The sequence below is a fragment of the Rhynchophorus ferrugineus genome, unplaced genomic scaffold, assembly GCF_030347505.1.
Source record: "Rhynchophorus ferrugineus isolate W39M unplaced genomic scaffold, kcgeb_rfMv2 rfM10, whole genome shotgun sequence".
Taxonomy (NCBI): domain Eukaryota; kingdom Metazoa; phylum Arthropoda; class Insecta; order Coleoptera; family Curculionidae; genus Rhynchophorus; species Rhynchophorus ferrugineus.
The window spans coordinates 16,704,887-16,724,628 of NW_027472589.1; the positions used below are offsets into that span (position 1 = coordinate 16,704,887).

At 34.1% G+C, this 19,742-nt stretch overlaps 1 protein-coding gene across 7 annotated transcripts in view; it reads left to right on the forward strand.

Moving 5' to 3' along the window:
- The window catches only part of LOC143203428 (uncharacterized), a 242,113-nt gene that overhangs the window by 141,516 nt on the left and 80,855 nt on the right, over positions 1 to 19,742 (forward strand). For 6 of the 7 annotated variants that reach the window (XM_076415549.1, XM_076415553.1, XM_076415552.1 and 3 more), the window contains exons 38-45: positions 10,794 to 10,962; positions 11,023 to 11,062; positions 11,119 to 11,254; positions 11,313 to 11,469; positions 11,528 to 11,733; positions 11,791 to 11,976; positions 14,438 to 14,658; positions 14,716 to 15,182. In XM_076415549.1, the coding sequence (XP_076271664.1) occupies positions 10,794 to 10,962; positions 11,023 to 11,062; positions 11,119 to 11,254; positions 11,313 to 11,469; positions 11,528 to 11,733; positions 11,791 to 11,976; positions 14,438 to 14,658; positions 14,716 to 15,182 (1,582 nt within the window). Of the gene's footprint in view, positions 1 to 10,793; positions 10,963 to 11,022; positions 11,063 to 11,118; positions 11,255 to 11,312; positions 11,470 to 11,527; positions 11,734 to 11,790; positions 11,977 to 13,540; positions 13,775 to 14,437; positions 14,659 to 14,715; positions 15,183 to 19,742 lie in introns of those variants that run through there. The other variant, XM_076415555.1, reaches the window with a different exon arrangement.

Below are 19,742 nucleotides of genomic sequence, written 5' to 3' on the forward strand. Positions count from 1 at the left end.
GAACAATCAACAGAACAACAAGCAATACATTAATGTTATAAATTAAGATTGTAATAAGCAGATATAATGTAAGATGTGATTACCCCAAAAAAGTTTTCGGATGTTTTCATAAGAAATAATATGTAGCATAGCCGAAGTAAAATATGTTGCTTATAAAACTTACTGCTTCTCTTGATCAAATTTATATTCGGATAAAGTATATTTATCGCCATATTCCTTGAAAATGTCCTTAGTGTTTCCAGTTCGTCTTTCTTTTTCTTCCTCTTTCGATCTCGCTCTTGTCCAATTATTTCGAAAATGAAACATTTCAAGCAGAATATAAGTATATTCTTGTAGTTATTGGTTCATTATATATTAACAGAGCAGGCAGTTGCTTGAGAGAAACGAGCGAACCTTATGGTGTTATCATTGGGTCTGCAGTCGCTATTGTACGTGGTCAAAAACAACATTTCTTCACAAATGCAAAACTTGATATGCCTCAAGATTTCCATATATAGGCTTTGTGCTATAAACTTTAAATGGTGTTGTAATGATGTTGACGAGAGATGATTTATTGTATGTATAAGTCTATTATTATTAAGTTATTCTATTAATATTGAAGATCAATAAACAGCAGTTACAAGTAGTTACAATATCTGAAAAATATATTATATGAAAAATACAATTGTGGTTTCAGCTTTGTTAGAAACTAGATAGGGCTGGATAATGTAACAACAGATTAATTAATAATCTGTAAGTATATTGTATGGTAATTGGGATGTTGCTAACCTAATGTTACAAAATTATCTTGCCTTATTCGACCATTTAAAAATGTTTCCTCTATAACGCCCTTTGCTAGAAATAATTTCAGATACGTTTAGTAAATCACATTATAATAAATCACATATTGTTGAACTTTGGGCTGTGATAGTGCTGCTTCCTCAGGCGTTTATGAATGTGGTAACATATTAATTTTAGGGCCTATTAACAATTATGTCAAAAAATCTAATATTTGTCATATTCAGAATATTTTCAATAAAGTCTAGTTGATACATTGTAGGATTAGCAAGGCATAGTGTATTACGAGTAAAAGATCCATATCGCTCATCATAAATCATTGGTGATTACCATAACTTTTAACAGCCAATCCAGTCTAAGCACAAGTTATAGTTTTTCTTTCATAGTAGGAGAAAGAGGCGTACGTGGGATTTCTGCTAGAAGAATGATTCTGAGTTATGTAAGACTGCCTGTCATGTGAGAAGAATATGGTAGCATACCACCACTAAAACCTTTTCTTCCAGAGTTTCCTTGTCATTTGGAAATTTAAAGTTTAAAGAAAAATTAAATAGAAATAAAGGAAGTGTTAAAGTTTAGTGACAAGGAGCGATAAGAAGTTCGTCCTGATAATTCCTAATTATTTTCACACTGATATTATGAATGCTTGTATAAAATAAAAACAACAGAACAAAACCAGATTATTTCTGTCATTTTTACGCATTGCACTCACATCGAACAATTACAGATTGAATAACACAATACCGATCGATTATGATCACCGTACCGAACATATGCGAGATGTTAACATGACCCATCCCATGGTATCGTTGACGGCTGGTAAACAACAAAAGAACGGTTACACCATCGACATAATGAAAAATCGTCGAGGCGTCGGTCGGAGGAGAAAGCCACGAAATCAATAAAAAAATCATTTAAATTACTTCGGTTTGATTACAGATATTGTTATTGGAACGGAGTTATGTTTCTCATCGAGATTATTACTCTACTTAGTGCACGACGCAGCGGTAATAATGAACGTTACGCAATTTGATTAAGGATGCCGAAAAAATATCGATATTTTTTTGGATATCGATATTTTTGGAATATATATCGATATTTTTTCAAAAATTATCGACAGTTGCGAAAAAGAATATTGAATTTTGAGTTTAAAATTAAAATATCTACAATGAAAACCTGGTGTTTGGGTATATGGCTACCAATGGCGAATTGTATTAGCCCAGTTGCTGAGCGTGAACTATTGGAAGTTAGGGATACTAAAAGTTATCGTGAAAATTTAGATACTTCTCTAAAATGGTACGAGTGGAAGGGAGAAAGTATTACAATTACTACTAAATTCCTTTTCTTTCCAACGCTTATTTTGTCAACCTCTCTATATGACACCTGTTATCGATATTTGTGGTGTATATATCGATAAAAGATAGTATCGAACTTTGAGCTTGATATACAGCCACCAATGGCAAGTTATATTAGCCAAGTTACTCAGCCGTAGACTATTGAAAGTTAGGGATAAGTTTGATGTTATGGAACTTGGGGCAAAACAATTTAATAGGCTAGATGACTGTAATATAGAAAATATGAATGTTTCCGCTTGTGATTATTGTAGTTTTCTCCCAAAGTCATAATACGCCATAAGAAACTTTTCTTGAGTTTCTTGAGATGTTAAAATGGTTCGAAATTGAAACAGATATATTCAATTAAATTATGTGTTAGCCATTTTTCTACCTTACGGAACATTCCCAGAGCATGTCATCACGACATCGCATGCAAACAGTTGCTTTATCAATTGCTAAGCTAAACTGTTTTTCGAGACAGATTTTCGAGAGTTTGAACTGGGTTTTCGACAAAAGGCCTCGCAATTAATTGTCTTCACAATTTTGGTTGACCTCCTACAGGCCTATAAGTTTACGTAAATAATAATAAAAGTTATCGATAATCTCGAAAGTTTTCGAGAAACTATACATAAAGAAGCTAAACTATATAATAGAAAAAAGAAAAATTATTCCAGAACATCAGTTTGGGTTTCGCAATAAGCATGGAACTATAGAACAAGTGTATAAGATTTGTAAAAGAAAATAAACGCTGGCCTAAATGCCAAAATATATTGTTCGGCTACTTTCCTATATATATCTCAGGTTTTTGACAAATCATGTCATACGGGCTTGCAGGTTAAATTAAAGAAACTTCTCCATCATCCGGACTATCAGTTACTAAAATCGTATCTCACTAATAGATATTTTATTGTAAATCAAGGCAATAAACATATCGAATTACATCCCATATATTCAGGAGTTCCGCAAGGTAGTGTACTGGATCCAGTACTATATCTTCTGTATACGGCCGATCTGCCCACCACAAAAATAACTACTGTGGCAACATACGCAGACGACACAACAATCTTAGCATCTCATGAAGATTCACTCACAGCATCAATAAACCTACAAACCCACCTGGAGCAAATACAATTATGGTTGAAGACATGGCGCATTAAAGCCAATGACACAAAATCCACGCATATAACGTTTACGCTGCGTAGAAGAACATGTGAATATCAATCATCGTCAACTCTAGCAGAGCATATTGAAATCTTGGTATGCACTTAGATCGACGCCTAACCTGAAAGGACATACTCTCTAAACGAAGACAAATTCTTGGACTTAAATTCTAGCAAATGTATTGGCGCTCATCGGGCGAAAATCCAAGTTATCATTAGATAACAAGGTATTGCTATATGAATCTATACTCAAGCCTATTTAGTCATATGGAATGCAACTATGGGGTGCCGCTAGCAATAATATATCCATCATTCAACGGTTCCAAAATAAAGTATTGCTTGCCATTGTTGATGCTGCGTACTATGTTTCAAATAAAGTGATACAACTTGATATTCCTCTAGAACCTACAATGAGTGTTTGTGTGAAGTACTTCGAAAGAGTGTCAGTGCATCCCAATGTACTCGCTAATCAGCTAAATATGCGACGTGATACTGAAGTGCGTAGACTAAAATGTTTAACACCACCTGATCTGATTACTGGACATATATAGACTTTAGAAAAGATTAATTAATTAAGATAATATTTTATACAGGAGGTCGCTTAATGAAGTGATTTTCTACATGCAATGTATATATAATAGGAAATATAGACATAAGATATACTTATTGCCTATAGGGCAGATTGTGGAAACACCAAGAGTAAAAAAAAACATTTTTGGTTCTTCAGGTCTTTCATTGTGATTGACGCTCAAATCACTAATTGTAGACTATTGAAACTAGGACTAGAACCATAAGATTATTAAAGCCCATGATGGCGTTCAATAGCAAATTTCCTCATATCAAAATGAAAATGTAATTTTGGCTTCCATGATTAATCTCACCAAAACAGTCAGTATATATTGAAAATAAAAATTCAATAATACAAAAATATATAATTAGATATTAAAATCAGATAGATATCAGATATTAAAAACCTAAGGTTTTTAAAAGAGCGTTTCGAACGTTTCTTCTGAGTTTTAAAACAGAACCCCCCCCCCCCAGAGTTATCAAGAGAAGTTTACAAATTCTACAGAAAGTGTTAAAAAGGAGTATCGATATTTTTGCGATCTCCGATATATCGATATTTATCTCCGCGACTGACATCCCTAAATCCGATTCGGTGCACGTACCTGGTACTACTTAAGGAGGCATTTTTCATTGTCGCTATTATCTCTTAATTTGATATGGACAAGCCAATACGTTCATATATCGCTGATAATATGCCTGCATTAAGTGGAATGGACGTTAATTAGACGCGATCCACCAAATAAATTGATTATTACGTAAATAAAAGGGTCTCTTTGACTTGTTAAAATAACTGAAATCATTTGTAACTAAGGTAATTATCAAGTAAAACGGTCGGTTTAAATTGAAATATCAATATGTGTAAGAGAATTGACATTATTCATTTTTTGCCGTATAAAATACATTAAAATAAATTAAAGTAACACTCGATCAATTATTGAAGGGAACCTTATATGGATCAGCGCTATTTGCTTGAATGTAAAATATCGACTGAAAAATATTGCGTTTAATTTATAAAATATTTATTAAATAAATATGAATTTATTCATCAATGTACCAGGAATATAATACGTTTGATAGGTAATTTTCTATGACAAAATGAAAATAATGTATATGTAAATTATATTTTCAACGTCTTCCAACCTCCAACTTCTCCTACGATAATGAATAATTGCTCGGATCTTAATGGTGCCTAAATCAAGCAAATCACCATAGGAATGAACCTCCCATTAACTTTCTATCAATTTTTATAATTTTTATATTAATTAAACATTGAACATGTACATCGCACATTATATGTTATCTACTGCCTTTTTGGACATATTCAAGCCTTGGACAAGGTCTGGCATGATGGAAACAATACTATTAAAACGATAGCATACAAAACCAACTTGTACATATAGCATTCTACTATGAGACACAGCAAGCAATTGTGATACTGAAATATTAAAAATGTTCTAGAGCAAAGCACTCAGGAACATACTTAATATTTCCCAAAATATGGGCAACAGGTACATACGCCTAGATTTCAATATAAGAACAGTGAAGCAGGAAATAAGTCATCATAGTATGAAATATCAGAGGAGAATGTAGTTCTGAGTGGAACGAGAAGACAACAACACGCTGGCTGAAGGGATGTGACATCCGAGTCTCAGTAACCGATTTACCTAAAAGGACAGTAGCTGCACCCACAGAAAAGTTAATAAATGCAACAAACAATTAGTTTAGAATTTGGATAACAAAGTGCCTATTGTTTTGAGATAAACTGTGATGGTGTAGAGTAGAGAAGATAAAAAATTCAACTTCCAAAGTTCTGGTCATTTTTGGGAAATATTTGAAGTTAAATATTTTTTTAAATAACATTCCTATAAATAACAACTCACGTTATTGACTAGCATTAGCACTACGCGATAACTTAATAGATAAGTTCCTTAAGTGCTTCATTTGTGTATCGTATATTAGAGTATTGCGGACTAGTGGACTAACTTATTAGGTGCTTGAATTCAAAGTGTGCAATGCATTCTACAAAAAAAAACCAAATCTAACTGTTAAATTAAATGGTTTTTGACTATCCTGTACAAAAATAGCAGTTTTCAGCGCTCAAAATAGCGTTTTCGTTTTATGGTGACGTGATGTTGATATCAATGGAGATCTATTATGAAATAATATTCATGTTCTCAAACATAACTAAAAACGCCCTGATAATAGCCATTGCAATTGAAGAAGTATATTACAAAATATGTCAAAAAAAATCTAAAAAAAAAAGCTCAGTATTCACCAAAAACTATACCTTCAGGTTATAACTTTATTGCCTGTCTCTCAGTAATGTTTCATCCAAAGAAGCTAATGTAAAATATTATAAAATACAAGATATTGGTATATTATTTTATCAAGCTAAACTGAACTTGGTCCCACAGTATTAAGCAAGCCTAAAATATATCAATATGTCGATTTTTTATATTAATTTATTTCTTAAAACTAGTGTACATATACATATATTATAGTAACTATATTTATAGTAACGATATTTATAGTAACTAACAATTAGCAAATATTTGCAAGATCAGAAGGTTTTTTACGTCTGTACCCTTCCCTGTTGACGTTCGATAGTGTCCATAACTATACCAATTCCTAGGTCGCGATGGAAGTCACAAACGTGTAAATACCAAGGCGCATTCACAATGTATTTCAACACTTTATTTTAGAACCTCTGAATCACTTGGATATTGGAGACACTGGCCACTGCTGATCTAAAATAAGCTTGTTGGAAGGAAGTGGATAACTCGGAGTTTCAGGCAAGCAACTAATACATTTTCCTGAACTTGATTTTGAGTTCATCGCGTTTCATTTTTATATGCTCCGTCCATCTGAGCTTGCCATCCAGGATCATGCCAAGGTAATTTCCTGTGTTGGCATATGGAATTTAAATTCCGTTAATAAATACAAGTTGTATCCTTAGATAACAAGATTTTGCCATATAAGTCAATATTTAGGCTCATTTGGAACTACGGTATTGAACTGTGGGGTACTACTAACAATTCTAATATAGATATTCTTCAGAGGTTCCAAAATAAAGTGTTGCGAGTCATCATTGATGCCCCATATTACGTCTCCAATAAACTTATTCACCGCGACATCCCGTTAGAACCCATATCGAATGTTAGTGATTTGGGATGCACTCACCAAAGAGTTAAATTTGCGCGATGACAGTGAAGTGCGTAGACTCAAACGTAAACTACCATACGAATTGATTAACAGACACATAGAGTGAGATATAATAATCTCTAGAATAAGTTAAAATAGCCTTTAGAATAAGTTATAATAGTATTTAGAATAAGATTTAGATTATAAGTTTATACAGCTGATCATTTACTGAAGCGATCTTCTTCATGTCAGTAGAATTATATTGTATAACGGAAATCATATTGTAATACTTATTTTCCACAGGCAGATTGTTGAAGTTCTAAAAGATTAATAAAAAAATAAAAAATGTGATTTGATTTCTGAACTCTCTACATTCTTTGCTACTGCTACTATTGCCGTATCATCAGCAAAGGTAGCAGTTGTGCTATACAATGTGATATAAAGGAGATAAAGCACTGGCCCCAACACACTTCCTTGGGACACACGTGCCAAATCGCTTTGAGATTGGGGTATGTTCCTTCATTTTTCAGACGATAGTATCGACTAATCAAATAAGATTTAATGGCAGGTAGAAGTTCTTAGGAATAAGTGATTTTATTTTATATGAAAAGCCTTCATGCCTTGCTCTGTCAAAAGCCTGTGCAATATCGAGAAATATACCAGAGCACACATCTTTATTTTCTAGAGATATTTCAATTATATCTGTAATTCGATGTGTATCTGTGATTGGATTGATCAATTATTAAGTGGGTCTTGCTGAAATCAAACTGGTGAAAGGGCACCACCATTCTTTACTCAATAATGTGTTTGAGATGTTTCACAATCATTTTTTCAATGAGTTTAGCCATAACTGTCTATAAAGAAACAGGGATATAATCCCGCCCTATTTCTTCAACTTCACTTATATTTTTACCACGCTTTGGTTTCATTATGACTTCAGACTAATTGGATTTTATAATATTATTGGAATTTATGACTAATTGGTTAATTTAACAACGATATATCGATATTAACAAAAATCCCCAGCTGTAAAATTAAGTACTAAAAACTTGTTAAAATTCATAAAAATTAGAATTGTTGCAAGGAAAAATTATATGATTAAAAAGAAGTACCGATACTGTTTGTCCTCAACCAATTTCATAATAAACCGACATTTATAGTTACCAACAATATACACCATATATACTGAGTAGAAAAATAATATTGTCAACACTAGTTTCTATTAAGAGGTCCACAAATGTACATTATTATTAAACAATCAAAATAATTTTAATAAAAAAGATATTTCGGTTTTATACACCTTGCGTGCGGTATATACAACATATTATTCGAGAGACGAAACTCGATATATATAGTTATCAAAATGCTGGAGCTCTTAACTTAAGCCGAACTTTTGTGTTTATATGCGATAACAGTTATGAAACGCGCAAAAAAAGAGGATACACAACCGAGTGGTATGTATTTTCAAATTCCACAATAACAACATAATAAGGAATCCGAGAGGTCGGGGCATTTAAACGGTACACTTGAAACGATACTAATTGCACCAAAATTACGGTTCATTTTTACCGCTATTATACCGAACAATAATCAATTATTTATCATTTACTCTGGAATGAATAAATCAGTTTCAATTTCCTAACAATCGACATGCGAGCGGTTGCGTAAGTTTACAGTAAGAATGAAATAAATTATTTGTTGGGTGAGGTCTTATTGTTAAATATTATAGCACTTAATATATGAACAAAAATTTCTTTTATGTTTCTAAGCGACTTGAAAAAGGGAGGAGGTTCTATATTCGGCTGTAATTTTTTTTTTATGTATGTTCGCCGATTTATCCGTCAATTGTGGGCCGATTTTCAAAATTCTTTTATTATTCAAAATAGCGCACTTCCGGGGTTGGCCCATTGGAACTAAGTTAGGATCTGATGAGGAGAAGGGAGAAAAAGAGGGAAAATCCCAAATTACAAAGGCACGCACAATGTTTTCACATATTTTTTAATAATCAGATATTGGTGTATAATGTTATTGCTGAACTGATTTGATGGAAAATCGGAAGTAGTTAGAAGAACTCAGTTTGCTTTTTAAGCACTAGCCTTATCATATGAAACGTCGTAGAAATATTGTACGTAACTACTTCTAAGATATAATGGTTAGAATGTTGAGCTCATACGCGGAGGTTGTGGATACACTTTACTTACACACACATTACACACCAAACTTTTTTTATTCTAGTTTGATAGGAACATTTGTCAAATCACCTAGACTAGGTAGCGGACCCCAGGACCTGAAACATTCCTTATTTTCAATCATTGTTTCTTTATTCCTGTTTATCCTCACGGGCTATACTTTTACTTGGGCTATCTATTGCAATACATAATAAAATAACTGCGTAGTTTATTGAATAAATATCTAATATTAGAAAGAGAAAAAATAAAATATTTTTAACAAAATAATTGAACCGACTTCAAAAAATTAATAAGGAACTCACTAAAAATTTAAAAATAATCAAACTTAGATTTTTAACACAAAAATAAACTTTTTATAATAAAATATGTACATAAACTACACGTATTTTATATTCTACTATATACACATTTCATGTATTTATAATATTACTTTAACTGCTACCAACTGATCAGTTTGAAGTTGGTGCCGAACCTAAACAATATAAAAATAATAATATAATTTTGTGACATATGCACAAAATGAAATTACGAAAAAATGTATCTAATTTGTTGCTTGGCACTTCACAATATGGGAATAACCGAAAATAACACAAAATCTTACATTACACTGCTTAAAATTAAATATGTAAAATTTAGGGATTTGTCTTCTGATTCAAAATTGCCAGCCGGCATTTTGTGGTACAACGTTGCCAGATTTTTATTTTAAAAATTACGCGTACGTATTTATACGGATTATATTTTTATTTACAACGATTTATTTACAACAAAAGCGCGAATAATCTACTTTTTAAACATTGGAGCTGACAGCACGTTGGCCGAAGCCTAAAATATTTATTTATATATTTTGTATCACCGATTTGACAGCATTTCCTGGCTATTGGAATTTATTTATCTGTAGTGTATTTTACACAAAAAATGTAAGCCTAAAATAAACTTTAACCGTATCAAATTTCACGCCTCCATGTGTCCCTGTTTTCCTCAAAAAGGAAGGCAAACTTTTCTCTAAGCCGATTAACATATAGATTATTCTATTTATTGAATTTAAACTGCAGGCCTTTGTTGTTCCTGACGTTATTTTGAATATAATCCATCATAAGCTTTCTGGAATGTAAATTTGCTATACATTCATCTTAAGAATCGGGTTTAAAATGCCTTTTTTATTTTATGTAACATTTTATACTTAATGTTTTATACTTTATTATTATAGTTTTACTTTCTTCTGTTAATTAAAATGGTACTCATTTGTCTAGTTTGCAATACACTTTGTGGCATCAACCTTTTCTTAGAGTAAACACAATAGGCATTAAAATCTAATATGAAGTAATTTTGTCTGAGGATGTTTGTGGATTATCTTCGGAATGCATTATTTGATTATCAGAACAAGTCACAGCGAAAACTATGTTGGAACGTTCGACAGTTCATCTTTAAAATTTTCATGACAAAGTTAACCATATCATTAAACTAAAAACATAAAACCCGTCTTCGCCAAATACACTTCTAATTGTACATACATTTATAAAGAAAATTTTATACATTAATACTTACTACCATTTTCAAACTGAAAAATATATAACTAGATCGAAATAAATGAATAAACTTATAGAGGATAATTTGTTTGTTATTTTCAGACTGATTATTACAAAGATGCCCCATACTTCCAACGGATAGGAGATGGACCCCAATACAGACTGAAAATGCACAACGTCAAACTTGATTTTACCGGAACATACACTGTATTCGCCAAGAACAAACACGGTGACACTAAGGCAATCGTGTCGATGCAAATTAAAGTCCCAGGTACCAAAAATCTTCGATGATTCAACAACACATTTTTTCAACGTAATTTTTTTGTTCCAGATCCTGCCTTCCCCAGAAAACCCAGCCAATTCAAAATAGGGTAAGTTTTTAACCATTTTTTAAATAAACCAGGTGCTACGACGATGTCTTTTGTAGAGATGTTCAAAAAATACCGAGAGTCACCAGAGACTTGAAGGATATTCGTTGTTGTGATGGTGATTCGATCACATTTGAATGCTCCTTCGAGTCCAATAAACCTCCACTGGATATTCGCTGGGAGAAAGACGGAAAGGTAAATAATGTCAGACAGGGTTAATTTTATTCCCGTTATATAATATCATTATTACCAGTTATTGAGGTTGGGCAAAGATTTTCATGACGAATTCGATGGTGAATGTGCGAGACTGACCATCAAAGAAGTATATCCTGAAGATGAAGGCGAGTATTCTTGTGTCGGATACAACAAACTAGGCAGTGAAGCTACATCGGCTTGTCTGATTGTTGACTGTAAGTTACCTTTGTGGTAAATGATTGACTCTCAATGACCGGTGCATATTTTAAATAGTACCCGAGGAAAAGGAGAACTTATTGAACGCTCAACTGATCCGACCACCCAGCTTATTCGCCGGTGGTGCGACGCCTATTTCAACGCCGAGAACCACACCAAATCGTGGTTCCTCGCCTAGGCGGCGAGAACCGGATGTTCAGGAACCCAGGAGACGTCATACTCGTCAGACGCCTCCCAAATTCTACGCGTACCCTCATAACAGAGTAAGTACAACGAATTTTGTCAGGTATTGAATTGTATTACTATTTTTGTGCTTCAAGGTTGCCGAAGAAGGCGAGACAATAAGGTTTCAGTGCGCAATAGCTGGACACCCGGATCCCTGGGTGAAATGGTACAAGAATAACGAGGAGATAGTCCCTTCCAGTAGATTGACCATTACCGAGAGAGATGATATAAGAACTCTGGAGATCAAAGATGTGACTACCAGCGACTCTGGATTATACAAGGTACGACTAATATTGTTGTAATATTTTCTAAAATTATTGGAATTTTAAACAAAATTTTATTTCATAGTAAAAATTCACTATTTCGGCCTAAAAGTGAAGGCTTTATTTGGAACTTAGTTGCCTTGAGGTTATTTTGAATGTAATTTCATTATTCATATTGTATAGAAGACTTCATTTCTATTCAAGAAAAAAAACTGATTGGTTTTCACAAGCCTGTCTTGAGCCAAATTTTTCATCAGCAAAGTAGTTCACCAGAGCCAGGAACAAGTATTAACACTTGGTACCATACCCAGGTGGTTGCACAAAAAGCTCTTTAAATCTCTATCAAATCTGGCGTTGTCTTGATGAAGCACAATTCTTGTCCTAGAAGTGAAAGTTGGCAGATCAACTCATCCAAACTTTCAAAGCCATCTTGGAATGGCCATAGTTTATAACAATTTTCCCTTGAAGTTGTCGAAAGTGATTCGCTTTTCATCACCAGTCGCCATTTGCTTTAGAAATGTGTCGATTTTATGCGATACCGTGAAATTGTGTCCATGAGCTATATTTACTTAACTCGTGGGGTAATGTTTTCTCATCACTGCAAAAACGGTTATATGTCCAAAGTTTAGCTCCTGGCAATTCATATCTTTAATAATATTTTCTCTTTACTTGTGTCCGTCCTGGACATGAGCACCTTTTTATTGTGCGAAAGGCCAACTCTCTAATGCCATCTAGTGAAAACCGTTCGAACTTTTACAGGTGCGATATACAAATTAGTGGACATTTATTCCATCTATTCGAAAAAAAAAAATTATAATGACTTACAGAATATCTAATTAGAGTATACGACATTAATCAAACAAATTATTAATTAAAGAAAAACAATATAACAGGTTAATTGAAGTGTCCCCGGCCTGACACATAGGTGGCGCTACTAGAATTAAATCCATATGTTTTTAGTTAGCCCTAACCCTCAAAAGATGCGTGTATAAATTTGACAGCTCCAACAGCTGTCATCATTAGTTTGTGAATTATAGAATCTTGAGCGAAGCAACTTTTGTTGTTGTGAAAAAAATGGATATAAAGGAACACTGCCCCACCACCCATTCTAAACATATCAACTGAACGTGTACATCATATCATTCATCAATATTTGGGTATGAGAAAGCTCTGTGCAAAGTGGGAGTCGCGCGAGCTCACTTTTGACCAAAAACAACAAGGAGTTGAAGATTCGGAGCAGTGTTTGAAGATGATCAAGCATAATGAACCCGAGTTTTTGCGTCGATATGTGACAATGATAAAACAAACAGTTATCCGAGTAAACTGCACACGATGAACTTGGTCCAAAGCGCGGGAAAACGCAACAGTCAACTATTACATAGCGTTATTGGACCATTTCAAGTACTAAATCGCCGAAAAATGGTTGCATTTGAAGAAAAAGAAAGTGCCGCTTCACCAAGACAATGCACCGTGTCACAAGTCAGTGAAAACGATAGCAAAAATCCATGAATTGGGCTTCGAATTACTTCCTCATCCACCGTGTTAACCAGATTTGTACCCAGGGACTATTTCCTGTTCTCAGATTTCAAGAATACTCGCTGGGAAGAAATTTTCGTCGATTGGAGAGGTGATCGCCGAAACTGAGCCATATTTTGAAACAAGGAACAAATCGTACTACAAAAATGGTATCAAAAATTTGGAGGGTCGCTATAATCAGTGTATCTATCACCTTTGAAGGGAATTATGTTGAATAAAAAAAATATTTTGCCAAAAAATGTATATTACTTTGGTAGGCCGGGGCTCAATTGACCTGTTATAGTGAATAAAGTGTATGTGATAATATTTCTATTTCATTTCAATATAAATTCCACCAAATTAGGAACATGTGGTTGAACTTTCCATGTTACAGAATGCCCCATCCCTTTTCCAACCACAATATTTCCAACTATACTAGACGAGGTTCAGCAACACTTTTCTTTGAAATAATTGAAAAAAAAATAGATGTATTTAACAGCAAAATAACATTCGTTATAGTTACATTACATGAAAACAGCATTCATTATGGTTAGAGACATTATAGATTTAACACAATTCTGCTATTCAAATTCCCAACTTTACAAGAATTCCTAAGGTTCTTGGAGCAATCCCATTCAAGAAAATGTAATATAATTATGAAACTTAAAAATAAAAATGATCATTTTAATGCTGCTGTAAAATACAAGGTAACAATTACATTACCTTATCGCGTTATAACTATTATTGTATTTCAACAATATTCTTTTTCTATATTTTGTTTAATATAGTTTATACTGATAGTCTAATTTTGATGATACATACTTAATTTTTTGACGTTTGCGTCAATCCTATTCAATTATCCTCTTTTTATTCACGATTTTATAGTAAATACACCAGCTCACATTTTAAAAACAATTCTGAGTGGTGTTATTCTATTCGACCTGACGCAACTCTTTTTGCTCAGGTGGTTCTAGAAAATGACGTAGGAAGAGTAGAAGCCAGTGCAAGACTGGACGTTATTGCTCATAGGACCCACAGCACTTCAGGGCTACGTGCCAGAAGTCTGTCACCGAAACCCTACAACGGAAGTTTACCCAGCACTTATCTGGGAGCCTCTGCTCGGTATGGCAGTAGAGCAAGACTGTTCTGCGACGTCAAGGCCTCACCAACTCCATCCTTACGATGGTAAGTTCATATCCTCCAGGTGTTTACATCTTTACGTTAACATTATATACACTCCAGGTATAAAGACGGAATACTTTTGGATGATGATCGCCGATACTCCCTCGCTTACGATGGCCAAGTTGCATCATTGGAAATCGACTGTGTAACCTTCAGAGACCAGGGACTGTACACTTGCGTGGCGAAGAATGTGAACGGAACCGGATCAACCTCCATGCATCTTCAAGTCGAAGACATCCAACCCCCTGAGATAACCAAGCAACTTTCGACTTCCCTCGATGCTGTGCGTGGATCCCCTGTTATTCTGCAACTTCAGGTCGCCAGCAGCGAGCCGGTGGATGTTATATGGATGAAAGACGGCTGTATCCTGCCTGGAATCGATGATTACCAGCAGGAATACGACGAGGAAACTGGTGTCGTCAGTTTGACGATAAGGAATGTCCAACCAGAGGATGCAGGTCGTTATACCTGCGAGGTTTACAACTTATTTGGAGAAGACAGTACCAAATGTTATCTGAAAATTAATGGTGAGTAAATACTGATCCCATATTTACAAGAAAATCTAAATTAGCCTGTGTTTACAGGAAAATTAACGGTATAAGTGCAACGCGGTAATTTTCTTACAGTAAATGTACATATTTCCTTCCAGTGTGAGTTCGTGTGATATCGATATCAATTTTATCCATTGATTTTAACGTTTTAAAATTGCTATGATTATGCACTCGTTCTGTGTGAAAACTTATTATTTATTCTTTGTTTTGGGCGCGTGTCTTTGTTTTTAATAACCTCAATTAATCAATTGTATTAGGTGCACTATCAAATAAAATTCCTTTATCGCAATCTTTTATTTCCTCTATTGCAATCTTCATAAAATAAAACTACATTTAATGAATATAGAAGAAACTTTTAAACAACGAGAAACAAATGAATGTTTTTGAGCTGGCACTGAGATGAGATTCAGTGCAAGAAGTAATTTCGGATTTATTTTTCAGAATCTTAACTTATATAGCAGGTGCGGCACAAGTCCCGCTACAATTTTGATTACACGCCATCTTGGTTATGTAACATTTAGCTCAGTTTTGCTTTAGCCATTGTGTTGTGTAAACGTCCAAATTTTATTATGGATAAATATACGCCACAAGAACGAGCAGAAATAGTAACAATATTTATTGAAAATAATCGTTCCATTATTTCGTTCGTTCAGTGCCTCACAAAACTACAATGTGCATTTTTGATAATACGGTACGACAGCAAACACGCTTCGTTCTGAAAGAAAACGTACGTCTCGTAATGCTGAAAATATGGCTCAGATGCGCGATAATGTTGCAGAGTCTCCAAAAACATCAATTCGGACACGTAGTTTCCAGTTACACATATCTGCACGCAGTTTAAGGGGAATTTTGAAAACTGATTTAAAAATGTACAAAATCAATTAGTCCAAAAATTGCTACCGAGAGATCATGATCAACGAGTTGAGTACAGTAACGCAATCCTAAGACTGTCTGGTGAAATTGAAAATTTTTCATCTAATTTGACAATGAGCGATGAAGCCCATTTTCTTCTCAGTGGGCATGTCAATAAACAGAACAGTCGGTTTTGGGAAACACAGAATCCTCACTTAATTCATGAAACAATATTGCATCGACTAAAAACAACTGCATGGTATGGTATTCATTCTGGAAACATCATTGGTCCCTATTTTTTTGAAAATGACCAAGGCGTTGCAAGGTGTTGATTTAACAGCACCAGACTTTTCTTTATGGAATTTTTTGAAATCAAAAATTTATGTGAATAAGCCTCAAATGATTCAACATCTTAAAAACAATATTGGTCAATAAATTGAAAAAATCAGCATCAGATGTTGCAGGATATCATGAAAAATGCCTTAAAAAAAGCCAAAAGTTGCATAGCGAATCGTGATAACCATTTAGCCGATACAATTTTTCAATCATAACAAAAAAAATGTAAAAACCAAATAAACTTTTTATGAAAACCAAACTTACTTATCTTTTCTTTGGGCAAAGTTATTGGCAACCAAGGTAGTAGCTTTTGCCCCACGTTGTACAAGGGCTTCTATTTATATTTTTGGTCTGATAAAAAAAATATTGTAATTCATTTACGAAGATGGCTTTATTTTTTCTTGGCGTATTCTCCATGATGCTCAATACACTATTGAATGGGCTTAAACCAGTCTTTTTTCACTTTTCGCCAATGCAGGTAACTTGTCAAATTATCAACTTTGTCACAACTGATTATTGGGCGACCTAAGTTGTGTTCAAATGCAAAATGTTCTGGAGAAGGTTATATAGGCCAAATTTCCAATTGGAATCGTCAGATAGAGCCTAACAACACATAATATTGCCGAAGCTCAAAATATAAATAATAACCTCATATAACTTTAAATTATCTAATATTAATTCATATTATTACTTACTCAATGGAGCCACACTATAGTGCGTTAAAAAGGTCACAATTCATAGAACATTCTCGATATAAGGGAATCATCATTAGTTTACCAAGTTAAAAGTTACTGCATTTTGATAATAGAGATTCCGAAAAATAATTTTCGTCGTGTGTTGTCTTTTTAGTGATGAATGCTTAAATAATGGCAAATGTTAGAATTCTATTTTAAAAACCGGGCCAACACGTGGGCCCGGGACAGTAGAATAACATCTATGCATTGTGATTGAAACAGGCAATTAAAGAGAAAGGAACACAATTCGTTAACTAATACGCATTTAAATAAGGGTGAGCATTATTAAATGGATTTTGTTATTTTGAGAAAAAGAGTCTCAATAAATGTGGAGAGAAATATTGTCTGAGAAATTGAGAAAAATAATCGTTTCCGAAAATGTACTAAATGATCTAATTACTAGATTGCTAAAATCGGATTATTCACAATATACGAAGGACCACACAAGAGTAATAAACGACATATACAACAAAAACAAATTATGGGGTAAAAGATATAATACAATCGTATTTAAAGACCTGAGAAGGGCTGAACCCCTTCAGGTCCTAGACAGATTTGAAATTGATAAAAAAACACAAAGAACTTGTTAGAAATATAATAAAAGACACAGGTTCTATACAATAAATAGTCAAAAAAATTAAGGAACACACATGAATGGAAAAGAAAGTCAGGAATGTCTAAGTCACGCCATTAATAAGTTTTTCCGTTACTTTGAAGTTGGAAAAAAAATCGCCCCTTAACAACTTAGATTATCTCGGTGTTCGGTATTTCTTCATCGTAGAAACTGGGGCCTTCCCCAAACTCGCAGTGAAGTAATCCGAAGAACATCATCACATACGTATGGATATTGTTAAAACTAAAAGCAAAATCATGAAAGAGGTATTAGGGGCTTGCATGTATAGTGATCGGCGATATCCAGCGGAAATATCAACGGTTCTGACATAAAATAATAGTTTTCCTGTCGGCTCGGTTGGCGCAGTGGTAAAGGCGACAGGACGGTCCACCTACTGTTGCGATAGTCGCGGGTTCGTGTCCTGCTGAGGCATGGTCGTAAATGTATGTTTGTGATCGTTTAATATTTGTGATTGTCCTAGGCAAGAGTGTAAAATCCGACAAGGAAAATGATCCCAGTCACGCCAGTTATCAGGCTGGGTAAGACCGGATGTCCTCTGGGATGATTTTTAAGTTGGTTACTCGCCAGTCGGTAGGCTTAAGCTGAGGACCGTAGTTCGGAGCCCACATTAAACAGTAGGTCCAGTCCAGATAAACCCTCGTTGGTAAAAAGGGGACTTAACAAAATTGAAAAAAAGTTTTCCTCTTAGAATTATTGAGTTATTCGGTGTATACAGTGATTTAATCTGATAATTTTTGGACCAGCCATTGTATAATATTTCGACATCACCCCGAGAGAACATTTATGTTGTTCATTTCATTTCGCCTTTATACGACTGACCCATAAGTAATGGGAGACGTCATCGCTGACCCCATACCAGTAAAAATTGCAGGCGCCTCCGAATTTGCAAGGTCGCACATTAGCCGAAGAATGGGTCAATGGAAAGCACGACTTTTTTCGAGCGTGTTTTTTAATTGTTCGCGATTTGTATCTCAGATATTCACACCAAATATGCATACGCTGCGGTTTTAAACGAAAGTTTCTTACTCTTACGGTTATCATTAATAAACTTAACTTTTATAAAGCGAAAACATTTTAATTATTATCGAGTCTGTTCTCGATATTGACAGCCTTTTTTCCAACAATACATTTAGCAGTAATTGTTTAGTTGTAGTAGTGATAATGCTGTTCTGCTGATCCCACCACATGTACAGAAAAAATTTATAACCAGGAATATTCCGCTTTGTTGTGGATGTGAATATCTCTCCTAGACAAACCCATGACTTTTCGCACTTGAGATTGTCTTAGTAGATCTAGTTGTTATCGCCAGTTACAATGCATCACAAAAAATTGTCTGACAAGAAATAAAACTGCAATATTAAAATGGTTCGAAATGGCGTTTTCAGTTAATTTGTCTGATAATAATTTTTGCTCTTCTTGCTGTCCGGCTATACTGCCATACTGTCTGGAAGTACTTTCAGAGTTCAAGCTGAGTGTTAGCCTAATTCTAGTAGCTGTATTGCTTCTACATTGGCGTGACTTAGCTACCTTATTTCATGTTTTAAGGGGAAATCACTTCGTGTATCCATTCGAGATCATCATACAGCTCTTCATTGGTTACGTGGCGATAAGCATTGATAATTAATCGTAGGATTTTGTTCTGGGTACGTTGGATTACCAATTTTTAAAAATATTTTCCATTTCCAGTGCTACATTTCCCTCATATCAGCTAGAATTTTAACGTCAAGGTTTTTACTTGGTGTTTCTTTGGCTTTTGAAGTTATCCTAAGGTTGATTAACTTGCAGAGAAACGAAATGGCATTAAATCGGTACAAGTAATAATCAAAAGTGGTAATAAATCACTCCATTTAATCGTTTCTTTGTCAACTATATATAAATTATCACTTTTAAAACATCAAACCCTTCTCACATATTTTCATCAATAGAAAATATATTGTTAAAGAAATACCATTTATACCTCAATAAAATAACACATATTTA